This window comes from Chiroxiphia lanceolata, chromosome 2 (assembly GCF_009829145.1).
Source record: "Chiroxiphia lanceolata isolate bChiLan1 chromosome 2, bChiLan1.pri, whole genome shotgun sequence".
Lineage (NCBI taxonomy): Eukaryota > Metazoa > Chordata > Aves > Passeriformes > Pipridae > Chiroxiphia > Chiroxiphia lanceolata.
In genome coordinates this window covers 29,050,552-29,064,446 of record NC_045638.1, presented here as the reverse complement: position 1 = coordinate 29,064,446, position 13,895 = coordinate 29,050,552, and the positions used below count along the sequence as shown (strand labels likewise).

Genomic DNA, 13,895 nt, shown 5'->3' with positions numbered 1-13,895 from the left:
GATTGTTTCCTTTTGATTTTGTTGTCCTGCCAGCACCCTGTTGCTGACAGTTGCCTCTATGGCAAACATGTGGCAGAAATTATGCTACAACTAAGGGTGTTATGTATCCCAATACAGAACACAATTAAAGCATGCCCTAGTATAGAAGTTAAACTGCTGACTTTTGCAAAGATAAATGTCTTTTGAGTTGTCTTGACCTCCTTGCTTGATGAGAAGGAAAAATACTTTGGTTTGGAGTTTAGAGCCTATGAACACATTTTTATCAGCTGCATTCAGTTCAGTATTTTCACACACTCAGTTTTGCTGATAATTTTCCCACTGACTTCAGTTAGTAGAGGACTATATTGTATCAGCAGGACCCTTCTGAGGATTGTCTAAATTTCACACCCCCAATGACTGGGTGCAAAAAGGGTAGTATTTGTATGTGTTGTGTTTCTTCAGACTCTGAGAACATTTTACTTGTAAATAATATGTAAATACAATTAAACCACAATCACAGTTTTGTTTTAAATTATTTTATTTTGAAAAATACACTGTGCAGTGTAATGTCAACTAACTGGAATACTGACACTCAATCAGAACTTGTACTTCACACAATGATCAGCTAGTCATGCAATAAACTGTACCTATTGTGACGCACTCCCAGTTATCATTATCTCTTTATGGCATGGCACAAATCCCTGTACATTGAAACACACTCTACCTTTGCAGTCTTTATACAGATTTGACAGCACACACTTGTCACACAGCTCAAGAACACTGGGGTGAGACCATCACTTTACTGAAATTGAATGGCATTTGCTGTTCATTTCAGTGGGCTGAAGGTTTCACCCTAAATATCCACCTATGAATGTATTGTGTGTGGCCATTGTAATCCTTGAACTGTATCACTTGCTTGTAACTGGAATATTTACTGGAAGGAAAAAAAAACAAACATGAAAAATAGTATGTATGTCAAAAACAGCCAAATGGTTTTACATCTTGTATTTTGAATCAGTTTTTGTTTGCTGTAGAAATCTTAAACACCAACACTGCTACTGGAGATATTCGAGTTGTTTTCCCTCCAGACTTGGAGAGTGTAATGAAGAAGGCTAAGTAATGTTAATAGTACAGTGAGACACAGAATGGCAAAGCTAGTTCTGAACATCCGAGTGTTTCGGACTATATATTGGAAGCACGGCTTTCCTCTCTTCTTCCTCACCTCTTAGTTTGAGCTTTAGATATCCTTCCCACATTCAGGGCAAAGGATGTCATCCCTTTCTGTGAGGAAGCCACGACCCACCAATGAAAGAGAGCACTTCTTACAGTTAAAGCAATCATTATGCCACTGCCGTTCTTCAAAGGAGATGTACTTGGTTCCTCCGAGTCCTGTTTGAAAACAAAAGCCTTCTGTTAGAAGCAAAGAATAGCACATCAGCCATCAAGTGATGCAGACTCCCCTCATCGGCCTGGAGATCTGACACAGAGTAGTGAAAAAATGCCATTGTGACAAATCCATTTGTTACTATGCTAGTTTTGCCATCCTTATTCTGTAGCAACTAATATATTCATCCCCAGATAATTCTGTTGCTTTCAGCTAAGTGAGTGAGTGAGGCTGTTATAACTGGTAATAATGGTAGAAATGAACTTTTGAGGGATGGCACTGGAACATACAGCTGAAGAAAAGCAAAGCACCTGCCCTTGAACAGAATTCTCGTAGTTTTCTACAGAATGTTTTATGGCATCTGAGCAAGTTATTTTTTTGTTTTGTAAAAGTTCATTTAGATCATTAAAAAAGAAGCCTTTCGGGTTGTGTCATGACTTGATTCATAGCTACAAAGGAAAAGTGCCTCAAGAAAAGAAACAGATTAGTAAAGAACAGGGAGGATTCCAAAGTTTGAGGCTATGGAGGTTATCATAAGGGATATTGAAGTTGTAGAAGAAAAAAAAGAGTCAAATATGTCTTGGTGGTAATTGTCTTTTGCTTAACTTCAGAAATGTCAAAAAATTTGAATATGATGCATTAGAATGAATATGGTACTTTGGAAGTCAGTGAAAAGATTTAGTTGGCATATCTCTTACCTGGTGAGAGAGTTTTTTGTTTAGTTTTGCCTTTAGTAACAACACGTTGAAACAAACCATATCTAACTATATGATAGAAAGGACTGCAATATTCAAGAGAGAAATGCCTCTTTCACACGAACATAAAACAGTACCTATGGGGTTATACACTGGCTTTTCTAGGACCTATGTAATCAATGCTCCAGATGTAACTCATATTTGCAGTTTTGGACTGTATAGATCATACTGTTAAAGGCTAATTACTTCCTAGAGGAGGTTATAGGTTTATGCTATTTAATAGTAAAGTTCTAAGCAGTTGCTCCTCTAAATACTTGTGCACTGGAAAGCGTATCTAAAACCCTTGTGACTTCTCAGTTGACGTCCTGAGAAGGCAGGGAAGAAATGTGCTCTGATACAGCATAAGCCAGTTAGACACTTCCTGCTGGTGAGGGGACTGTTGTTGCTGAGGTCAGTGATCCCTCTAATGAACACAAGTGGGACGATGTACAGAACATGCATATCCCATAGCTCTGTTAGTGCACGTCCACTGTGTTCCATGAAAATGAGGGGAAAAGGAGGAAACTTCAATTTAAGGACCTCTTCCATTTCTTTTTGTTAGGCACTGGAAAGGCATCGCAAGTATTTAATGTCATAGATCTTGAATTATATAGTCTCTTCAGTCTTTCAAGTTATTCAGAATAAATTATTGAACCATTTTTAATATTAGAAGTAGTTCACTGAAAAAAAAAAGGCAAACAAAACCCCAAAAAACCCAAACCAAACAAAAAAAACCCAATGCACAAAACCCCCACAAAATATAAAAGCTATGAGAGACCTACCACTGATTGGGTTTGTGCACCCAGCACACTTTTTGGCATAGAGGTTGCAGAAGCAGCTCAAGCAGTATGCAAACTCATCCCTGGAGGTAAAGCGTTGTCCGGACAACTGCTTCTTGCATCCAGTACAAACGAAGCACTCCTTATGCCATGGCTGCTCCCGGTAAGTAACACCTCCTGTAGTGATAGCCTGTTTTAGGAAAAATAAGACAGAAAGTGTTTTATTAAGGGTTGCAGGTTTGTGTTTTGATTTGGTAGAGAGGAAGGGTGATGAGATTTTTATGGGTGGGAGTCGATCTTGAGAAAATTACGCAAGTCATTTATTATAATTTCCTAATTTATACAAACAAGACCCAAAGTAAAAGTACTTTATTCTGCATATGTTGTGAAATCTGCCTCTCAGTTGTCCTCTTTGTTTTTTAAGCTATTCTTTCTATGTCACTTTTCATAAGCACGTGCTAGAATCTGTCTCATTACTGTTCCTTTATCTTGTCTTTCTTCATGGTGGAATGACTACCTTATCTATTTCAACTTCCTTGTTACTTTGGCAAAGACCCGGGCTTGGCTACTCTTGGGAGCCAACCAGATGAGCAGGGGGTGTTGCCAGGCCTATTTGCAGGTGATTTAAAGAATCTCTAGGGAGCAAGTGGACAGGAGCAGGCAAACAGGGGCGTGGCATATCAATGAGGGTGTGGCACGACAGTTTTCATGGCCGTTCGCACAGGCAGGGTGAGCAGGAAGGGTGCAGCCACTCTCCCTGGCTCCTGCTCCTGGGTTGTGTGGTAGGTGTGCATGGTTTTATTCAGTGATTGGTTTTTTTTCTCTCCTACTCAACTAGATCCAGCAATGGTTTCCAAATGATCAAAAGCCACACTCCTGCTGCTGCCAGCAGGAGTGTTCTAACCCAGACAGAACCCCCCAAGAAGAACGCAGCTGTCCAGGTCACTGGCTGTGGGGAGTGTCTGAGCCTGGCATGAGTACTGGAGGACAGTGCTAAAGACACCTGCACACGGTGCAATCAGGTGAATGATTAGCTCTGTTTAGTGGCAGAGCTTAAGGAAGAAGTAGAGAGGCTAATGACTATTAGGGAAAGTGAAAGGGAAATAGACAGGTGGAGTCACACCCTTTCAGCCTCAAAAGTTCAGCAGGAGTCGGAGAAGTCCCGCCCCTCCTGCCATCAGGCAGATGGAACAGACCAAGTAGATGGAAGGGAATGGAAACAGGTCCCTGGTCAGAGACATAAAAGAATCCTCTACTGAGCTCCACCTCCCCAGGTGTCCTTAAAGAGTAGGTATGAGGCCCTGGACCTAGAGAGTCAGGCAGGTGACACTCAAGAAGATCTGTCTGGAGGGTCTTGTGGTTGCAATCCGTCTATTAGATGATCACAACTGCAGCTATTAAGAAAAAAAGAAGGGTAGTTGTAGTTGGTGATTCCCTTCTGAGGGGAACCGAGGGCCCTGTTTGTTGACTGGACCCATCCCACAGGGAAGTCTGGTGCCTTCCTGGGGCTGGGGTGAGGGATATTAGCAAGAGACTCCTCTAGCTAATTTGGCTCACTGTTTATTACCCACTATTGGTAGTACAGGTTGGCAGTGATGAGATCAATAAAAGAGGTGCCAGGGCAATTAAAAAGGACTTTAAGGCTTTGGGTCAAGAAATCTTGAAGGTGCAGGAGCAGGCTCTCCCTATGTGTCGAAAGGTGAGTCGGTGGGGAAGACAACCAGCCTGGCTGAACAGTTAAGGACAGTTGAGGACAACAAAAAGTGTTTTTATAAATATTTCAATAGCAAAAGGAGGTCCAAGGAAAACCTCTGTTCTTTTAGTATGTTCTCTGTATGCTTTCAATATGAAGGGATGTTTAACCCTAAGAGAAGTCTCTCTATAGCAAATGCTGTACCTGATGCAGGATGGGAACTGAAAATATCTCTTAAAATTAGTTGATTCTGGATCTTTTTAATACATACAAAAATGAGATATTCTACCTCTTTGGACATAGAATGGGATGGACTTCAATGCCTTAGGTTTCAGGTAAGTAAAGTAAGAGCATTACCTTCTTGCACTGGACACACTGCATGGCAAATTGCTTTTCATAGCAGGGTACACAAAAGTTTTGATGGTCCTTAGGGATGAAACTCTTTGTCCCAATAGGCTGTTGGCAGCGGTAGCAGATAAAGCAGGTCTCATGCCAGCTGTTGCCTTTGTATTCCATCTTCCGAGTACCTGTAATGAGACCAGAGCATCAACTGAACTTCTTCTGGATGAGATGGATGCAATTTGTACTTGTTTGCCTGGCATCTGGCTGTCAGTCAATAAGTAGTGCAGCTCTGAGCTACAGGCTATTTCATGTTTCTACCAGCTTTGCGTAGTATTGAATACCATTTAAAGTTTTTGAAGAGCAAGAGGTTCTTCTCCTCCTGTGAAGCGGAGAAACATTTATTGATAATAATGATGGCTTAAAACACCTTTTTGTGGTCTTATTAGGCTAATAATGAGTTCTAATGCAAAGGAAGATTCTGGTGAACTTGAGAGACACCAATAAAGGCTGCTGCTAGTGCTGGGTGAAGGTAAAGCCATTCCTCGTTAAAGATTGACTTCATTCATTTCAAGTATATTTTGTTTCTTTTCCAGATAACAGCAAGATACCTGGTTAATTATAGAATCATAAAATCTTTTGGGTTGGAAGGGGCCTTAAAGATCATCTCGTTCCAAACCCCCTGCCATGGGCAGGGACACCTCTCACTGTTTAAAGCCCCATCCAACCTGGCCTTGAACACTACCAGGGATGGGGCATCCAATTCCTGGCAACCATCTTTCTTCCCTTTCCCAATGAAGTATAGTCACTGTCCGAGACAAAGGACTAATTCATATCTACTCTGGGGTCTTTTTCCTGTCCTCATTGAGGTCTACTATGAGTTTGCAATCATTTCCAGCTCAGCAACTCCTAATCTAAATACTTTTCTGTCTCTTGAGATTTTCAGTAGAAAAGAAGCTTTCTCTCTAAGTTGAAAACATAGTTGCAACGTGAAAGGGAGAAAAACCTTTAAATAGTCCTTAAATGAAAAATGGAAAAGTGGTTTAGTACTTAGGAAATGAATGATTCAAGGTTTAGGGCTCAGATACTTTGTTTTGCAGATTCAGTCCACTGTATGACAGGTGGACTCTGAGCCCCTCCAGGAAATTGGAGATGCCCTATTATATGAACAAATTTCTTTGCACACTCTATAATTTCCTATTTACCACTTCAAGTCAGAATATTTGATACTGGTCAGAAGGATAAACAAACAAATGTTGTTCCTACAGTTCTGCATCATTCTTGAAGCCTGTGACAACAAACATGATGTCGAATGCTTGGAAGACTGACAAGCCAAGCACGTTGGCTAATGACTAAGGACCACACTAATGCCCTTATTGCTAACTCTCCGCCCCACCATTACTTGCAGAGTGAAGTTTTGCCGTTTTCCCCCTTCTCAAATATTAATTCATCTTTGTTTACTAGTTGCATGTTTTTCTTCTTTTTTTTTATGGTCTCATTAAATTCTGCCCAGAGGCATACTTCAAGATTTATTTGGAGGTGGGGTTTTTTAAAGCATTTACCTGCAGCAGTAGTAAGTGAACTGTTAATTATCTTTCTGCCTGATGCTTATATGCTTGAATATTTCTGTTCCATTTTATTAATGGACATCTTCTAAAAATTATGCCCCCTCTGTGCTGCTAAATTTCTATATCATGCCAAGGAGCAAACAAATCAGTCCTTGAAGGAATGATGTTGTGGAAGAGGAGATGTGAATTTTTTTTTTTTATAGTCTAGAATTTTACTTTCACATTTTCAGCTGTTCTCTCTCAGGTATTGTGTTGTCACTGAAACTCAAGGCCTGGACTGAAGTCAGTGTGAGTTTAATTTGCAGAAGGATTGAAAGATAAATCTTGTAATTACTTTAGTATTTAAGAGGCATATCATGATAATGCTGCTTTTAAATATTGTTGTTATTTCTAGTTATAAGTCCTACTTTATCATCAAGCCCTCATTTTTACACCTTAGGAGCACAATGTTTTGGTTTTCCTTTTGTCTAAGGTGACCAATGTCAGAACCAGCTGACAAAGTAACTAGTAATCATAATGGAGTGTGTACAAGGATTCTTCAAATTACCTTTTAATATTTTATTTCTGCACTGATAGCCCTTTCAATTTAAAGCCCTCAGATTATTACAGAATGTTATAGTGTTGACGTGACCAGATGAGATTTTAACAATCTATTACCTCATGTTTCATGTTGAAAATAGCTCTTTCCTGTTTCTTCATATCTTTGTGCTCAAGAAGGACCTCAGAGTCACTTTGATGAATTTTTCATTTTTTTCTGAGAGAAGCTAAATTTAGAGTAATCACATAAAAAGCTAAATTTCAAATTAAGTAAGCTGTTAAATTTGCAAGCTGTTTCCAGTTTTCAAGAAGTGGAAGTCAATCAAGACAGAGTACAAAGTTGGGATTGGATAGAAAGTTCAATATTATTTTTCCAGACATCAAAAGCCTTTTAATGAATACTGCTGTAAAAAAATTATAAATCCTGTTAATAAAAATGCCAAGTAAAATAAATACTAATTTTCAAGAGTTATCTCTTTTATGTGAATAATAATTCTGCCATGAGCAGAACATCATGAACATTATGAACATTACATGTTCTGGTCATGGAAATGGCTTAGAATGCACAATCAACTATATTTTACATAGTTCACCATGACTTAGCAGAAATAGTCAAGGAAAAAGATCTGTCAGAAATGTTGCTGAGTTTGGGCTTAATATTTAGCCTAATCTTTTCTTAGTCCAAAAAGTGAACATCCTAACCTGGCATAATAGTCTTCTTGCACTCATTACATTTGGAAGAGTATTCATTGGAGTAGCAATCAGTACAAAGTAGATGTTCCTCTTTTGCAGCAAAAGGTTTGTCCACCAATGAATTCTTGCACTGGAAGCAGTGGAAGCAGGTTTCATGCCAGTGGCGGTCCTTGTAAGACAGATCCTGTAGAAATCCAAAACCACAAAGCAAGTGAAATGAACAGTTTGCACAACTAGAAGCTCAGATAATGCAAATATATCCAAATGTGAACTGCAGCCAGGAGCTGGGACTAATTTGTACAGTTCAAGAAAACAAAATGTTCTGATGAAGGTGAACTTATTTTGCTGTGAAAACTAAGAACAGCTCATGACAACTACTGACCCTTTTTCAGTTCAAGGTAACTTTTTTTGTATGCAGAGGAACAACTAATTTCATTTAGGTATTTCCTTTGAGAATAAAGCTCCACTTTTGAGTCAGATTAAAACTTGTTAACCTCATAGGTGTGCGTTATCTATTGCTGATTCCTAAGTAATTTCATACATATTCATTCCTGAACAGAAATCCTTTTCCCCACTGCTTTCTGGTACTTTTTCAGTTCAACAGACTTACACCAAGGGTGAAACAGATCTGACCTCTTTGGGGTTTTTTTCACTGCAATAAATCTTTATGGACTCTTATGTTTTGTTTTACGTATATTTCAATGTACCTATATATTGGACTGAAAGATGTGAGATCACATTGTACCTGCACCCAGTGATCCAGAACACTGGCCAAATGATTAATGTGAGGGCGTAAGCATTTAAAATACTCTCCACAGTGGTCCTCTTATTATTTAAAAGAACCCCAGTCCTTCTAAAAATTGTGACCTAAAGCAATGAATTGGGCTTTTTAAAATTTGAATTAAGGTGGCCTAATCGTATAACACTTGAATCGTGACTTTGGATTTCTCGCAAAAGGGAGCTTGGATCATTACAAGTAAAGGTGTCTACCCCAAAATATATAGGCTTAGGTTTGGGTTGGGAGTGTGAGTGGTTAGTACTGTCATGAATGGAGCAGAAATAACTTCTAACTCAAGATCCACTATGTATTTGTTGCAAGCACTGAGCTAATCTGGTCAACTGAAGGAAACGAATGAGTTGTAGGATACCAGATTTTTTAGTTGGGTAAAGCATCACGAAGTGTTTGCACCTGATCTGGCCTAAGCTGCTCTATGTCAGTCAGTACAGTCACAGGCAACTCCAAATGAGCAATCTTAGCCCAGAGCAAACAAAAGATACTGTGGATCTGGGTTAACTTAAAATAACAGCACATTATGTCTTCAGGAGCCTTGTTCTCATAAGTAGCTAACAGGAAACACTGGTATAGTTTCATCTAGCTTAGCTGATATGTAGTAACTTGTTAAATGATAGTGATTTCAGTCAGAAATTGACCATGCAATTAAGCATTTTTGTTTGGACATCTGCACTACTCACCTAAATTTCCTAAATCACTGTCAATAACAGTTGGTACCAATGCGTTTTGCATCTCTGAGATTGCACTCTGTGACAGAATATCTGACTCCCACTTTACAGCTTCCAGGCACTTGTTTATTCAGCTCATCTATTCTTTTCAGCTAGCTCCTTTTGAAACAGCACAAATTTCTCACTTTAAAATTTTAATCTTTTTTAATAGCAAATTGAAAACAATTTTTTTCAGTAGTTGTTTACATTTTTTTCTCTTTAAATGATGTTGAATAGCCTAAATCTGATCTCAGATTGTATTTTCAACAGAAAAGACTACAATATACAGCCAACAGTGATTTCCAAAATGTGAAATTTGCCTGGTAGAAAGTAGAATCACAACAGATCTGATTTTCTTTCTTTTGCAACATGATGTATTCCAATCTTTTTCCCCACTTGCTGCCTTTTTCCTCTTTTTGCAATTTTCTGCAAGCAACCTTTTAATCTTCACAGTTCACATGCTGATGTCTGCTTATTTTGTCAATAACATTTTACCCTGGAGAAGGTGCATGCCTTTTAGAAGAGGAGTAATGAAGAAAAAAATTAGGTGTGAATGATGAAAGATTGGATTCTTGAGTCAGTTATAATGGCAGATTGTATAGGTAGTAGCTGGGTAGGTGAAAGTAGCAGATATTTCATCATGGCAAAGTGATGAAGAATAGCTACAACATAAAGTACCCAAGATAAAGACTGGATTGAATAATCTTCAGATACTTTGGATTATTATAACATGTATTGTCATTGAATGTAGAGAGAATCTAAGATGCCTGGTTTTGAGATGCCTACAATAGAATATTAGAATGATGAATTGGATATCGCCTTCTCTCTCTGAATCTGTCACATCTGAAAGCAAGGAAGTCCAAGGTACTGATGAAACCATATATGCATCATGATTCTTCTTAAGTCAGTGTAATAAAGACACTGAAAAGGAGGTTTGGTCTACTTCAGTGTGTTGTCTATATTGCTGGAACCTTTGGCTTGTTTGTAAGCTGTGGATGTATTGATCTGGAGCAGATTCTACACTGGAGAAGTTGCATGTGCATAACTGACTTCAAACTTATCTGAAGGTCAGGCTGGTCCTCTGCTAAGCTGAAAAAACATCAGATTTAGTTTAGGCATGTGAATACTAGTTTATGCTAGCTGATTGTAACCCAAATAAATCTGTTCCAGCTGAAGTTACAAGGGATATACAACTAATTCCTGTTTATTGCATGGATTTCCAGGAAGAACCAAAACAGAATATTACTATTGTGGACTCGGAACTGCAGTATATCCTTAAAATATTGATAGGTATGACTTGTCAGCTGTTTCATGCAGCTCAAGGGAAATGAGTCCCTGGTGCTATATATTTTAAGTGTAGATTTTAATGCAACCTCCTATGTTACCCTAAAGAGTTATATAGAGAATGACTCTTTCTGCCATCATCTGTGCCTCTATGAAAACTGACTGCCATGTGCTTTTGTTAGAGGAGGCACCCATGAACATATATAAGAGACTTGTTAGATAAAGCACAGATAAGAGACTGAAGAATTACCATAGACTGGCATTTGAGAAGTGGAATGGGAGATGCATACGCACTGGTGCTCATGGGCATGCTCTACACTGTACAAGCATTTTGCAGCTGAAGTGCAGAGCGCACCAAGCCAGTCTGAGATGTGCTACTACGGAAAAGAGAAGGAGAGGAGGATAATACCATCTCTGCAGAGCTGTGATAAATCCTGTAGCAGTATTTGGAGGGAGAATTTTTAACACTTCGTTCAGTGACATTTCTTCTGAATATAGAAAATAATCCTTCTCTCATATAGTTTCATTTGAAGATTAAAAATTAACTAAATTAGCAATCCCTGAAACTATTCATATTTTAATGGGCTCTTTTCTCAGTCTGATCTCAGTATCAACCTCAGCTGAAAATTTCAGCTCAGGGTTCCTTGACACAACCAAATGAACAATGAATGTTTCTCAAACAAACATCAGTGTCAACCAAGTGGAGATCTTTTGTAGGTGCTCAGATGACTGTAAGCAAAACTTGACGCAAGATCCTATTTGTATCTGAAACTTTTTAGAGTCATACCATGCAAAACAGGTTTGAAACTCATGGTTTTGAAAAGCCACTATGTACTTTTAAAGTAATTTTATTTTCTCTTATTTTCCTTATGGTACTCACAAAGAAAACTTTGACAAAATAACTGCTAACATTGGTAAGATGATGTTTTAACAGCTTTTCCATAGTTCTGTACAGTTTTGCTCCAGTGTGGTTTATTTAGTCTCTAGGGTGAGACTGTGACTTTTTTTAAACTAGAAAATTGTTTTTCAAAAAATCCAAAACCTAGAAGACCCCCAAGACTAGAGTCACCAGGTCACCGGGTTACGCTTAAGGCTCCTCATATGTTGTCTTCTGCTCCGGCTTTTTAAATCTAAGTAAACTGAAGCCATTATGCATTAGCATTTCTCCTGAACTGGCTTTCAGCAGGGACCCAACAGGAAGAAGGAGATTAGAGAGCTTATTACCAGAAGAGGAACTGCATGTGTTCACAAAGACTACATTAGGCCTTTTTGCCTGCTAAAATGCTCTTTTCAGAAGAGCAGAGGAAACGGGGTATGCCAACAAAATGCTGTGCAGATTGTGCACTACACACACCCTGTAGCAAACCACTTAAGTATGTTAGACTGGCACATACCTGTCAAAAGCATGCTGAGAAAAGATAAAACCAAGCGATATTGTGCTGGACCCAGACCCTTAGGGGTATGAGAAGATATTAGGGTATCTACCCCTTTTACCATTCCACTTTAAAACAACTAGTCTGAGATTCAGTAATGCACTGAAAAAGTGCTGCAAGTCAGGACAAGGTTTAAATACTTAAAATGAGAAAAATAATTTTATCCCTTTCTTTATCTGCATTACTAGAGGTTTTAATTTTTTGTTTAGTTTATTTAAGACTGACCCTTCTGACTCATTTTTGGCCTGTGTGCTGAGACAGTAGCTTCATCTCACAATCCATTTATAATTTAATTCTCGCATGTTGCAGTTAGAGTGTTCACCCCTTCCTGCCTGCCAAGGTCAACTTGTGGACTGCATTAAACACTGGATTACTGTAGGTATTTCCTGGTTTTGCAATGATTTCTATACCATAGGATCTGCAAGGAAAGTATTAAAAAAGGCAAAGTCAACCAAAAGTCATGCTTCAGCAGTTAAGCACATGGGAATATAACGGATGGATTTTCAGAAAGAAGCATGAAACTGTAGGTGTGGTAAGTGTTCACCAGGGATGTAGGCAACAAAATGCCTTTTTTTTTTTTTTTTTAGAAAAGGTAAATTTATACTAAAACGTGTTAACATATGAATAACGTATAATAGCTGTGAGAGAAATGGCATCGTGTTTTTCTACTGCCTGCCAATGCCTTCTACCACGCAGTATGTGAAGCTTTTAATCTGTCTGTGAAACATCAGCTAGAATTGTTTACAGTTAATGAAATGGCATAAATCCAAAGATGTCATTCAGACACATGTTGTCAATCTGGGATTTTTTGATGGAAAAAATTTGATTTTTTTAAAATAAAGAACAAGTCAGTTATTACTCAGTTACTTTCACAGCTACCCATAAATTACTATAAAAACTAGAAAGATAGTGAAACAAATTTTCCCCTGATTTGAATTCAAGGAAAGCTTTTCTTCAGTATGGTTATCTTGTGGGCTCTCTGTGCCGTAGCTTAAACACAATGGGAAAATCTGGCTTCAGTTTCATCCTCTCAGATCCCAGTGCTGTCAGAACTGGACTATTACCAGTGTCCGAGCAGGCTTAAGTTCAACTCAGGTGAATTGATTCTGTGCATCAGTGCTGGTACACTACAGTAGTTCAGAGACAGAGAGCTGGCTGTCCTCTTGTCAACACCTGTTTTACTTTGGTTTAACCCTGTCATCTAAAGAAGGGCTGCTTTTAACTGGGAGGGCTGGAAAGAGGGAAATTAAGAGCACCTGGTTCTCAGTGCAGCTTTTCTAAGCGTAGAAAAACAATGGTGGCCTAGAAGGGAGTTGCAAAAGAAGATCTGAGGTGAGAGCTGCGTGGGACTTTTCAGGTTGTAATGTGGGTGCAAGAATGGGCACCCCTGCTAGATATAGAGGCCCAGACATGACCTTTTCTGATAACACTATCACTCCACTAGATTTTTGTTCCAAATTTTACAACCGTAGGTTATGTCAGAACATATAAACAAATGTGGAGTCCATTTTGTACATGAAGTAAACATACTGGTTTCATTCTCAAACACAGTGCAATTTATCTTCTTTGTTGAGGTGAAAAAGTAAATGCAATGTTTAAAAAGATATATAGAAAAATACATACATATATGTCTGTGTGTGTATTTCTTATATTTTTATATCCCTATGTATACACACAGTTTAATGAGAAGCAGAAGTCTGATTTTGTTGTGACTTTGTGTTTCACGGCTGAATTATGCTCAGTCATACAGTGGACATACTTGGTCTGAAACTTGTCTTGGGGCTGAGACATTTGTAAGGGCTCTCTCAAATATGTTCTCTAGTGTCTGTTACTGCAGTTGAAAAACTACTCTAGTTTTCTTTTCAGTGGGAACATTCATAGCATGTCTTTTTCTACCCAAGCACGTTGGGGTTTTTTTCAGAAATCTTGTGGCAATTTAAGTTTCAGCTTTTATCTGTCTGGCAGAATTCGG

The 13,895-nt window shown here is 38.6% G+C and overlaps 1 protein-coding gene across 8 annotated transcripts in view; it reads right to left on the bottom strand.

Annotated features, from left to right (window-relative positions):
• Positions 1-502: 502 nt before the first annotated feature.
• FHL2 (four and a half LIM domains 2) overlaps positions 503-13,895 on the bottom strand; it is a 60,234-nt gene continuing 46,841 nt past the window's right edge. For all 8 annotated transcript variants that reach the window (XM_032680915.1, XM_032680916.1, XM_032680919.1 and 5 more), the window contains 4 exons: positions 7,716-7,890; positions 4,927-5,096; positions 2,880-3,066; positions 503-1,368 (listed from right to left, as the gene is read on the bottom strand). In XM_032680915.1, the coding sequence (XP_032536806.1) occupies positions 1,217-1,368; positions 2,880-3,066; positions 4,927-5,096; positions 7,716-7,890 (684 nt within the window). In that variant the 3' untranslated portion in view covers positions 503-1,216. The remainder of the gene's footprint in view (positions 1,369-2,879; positions 3,067-4,926; positions 5,097-7,715; positions 7,891-13,895) is intronic.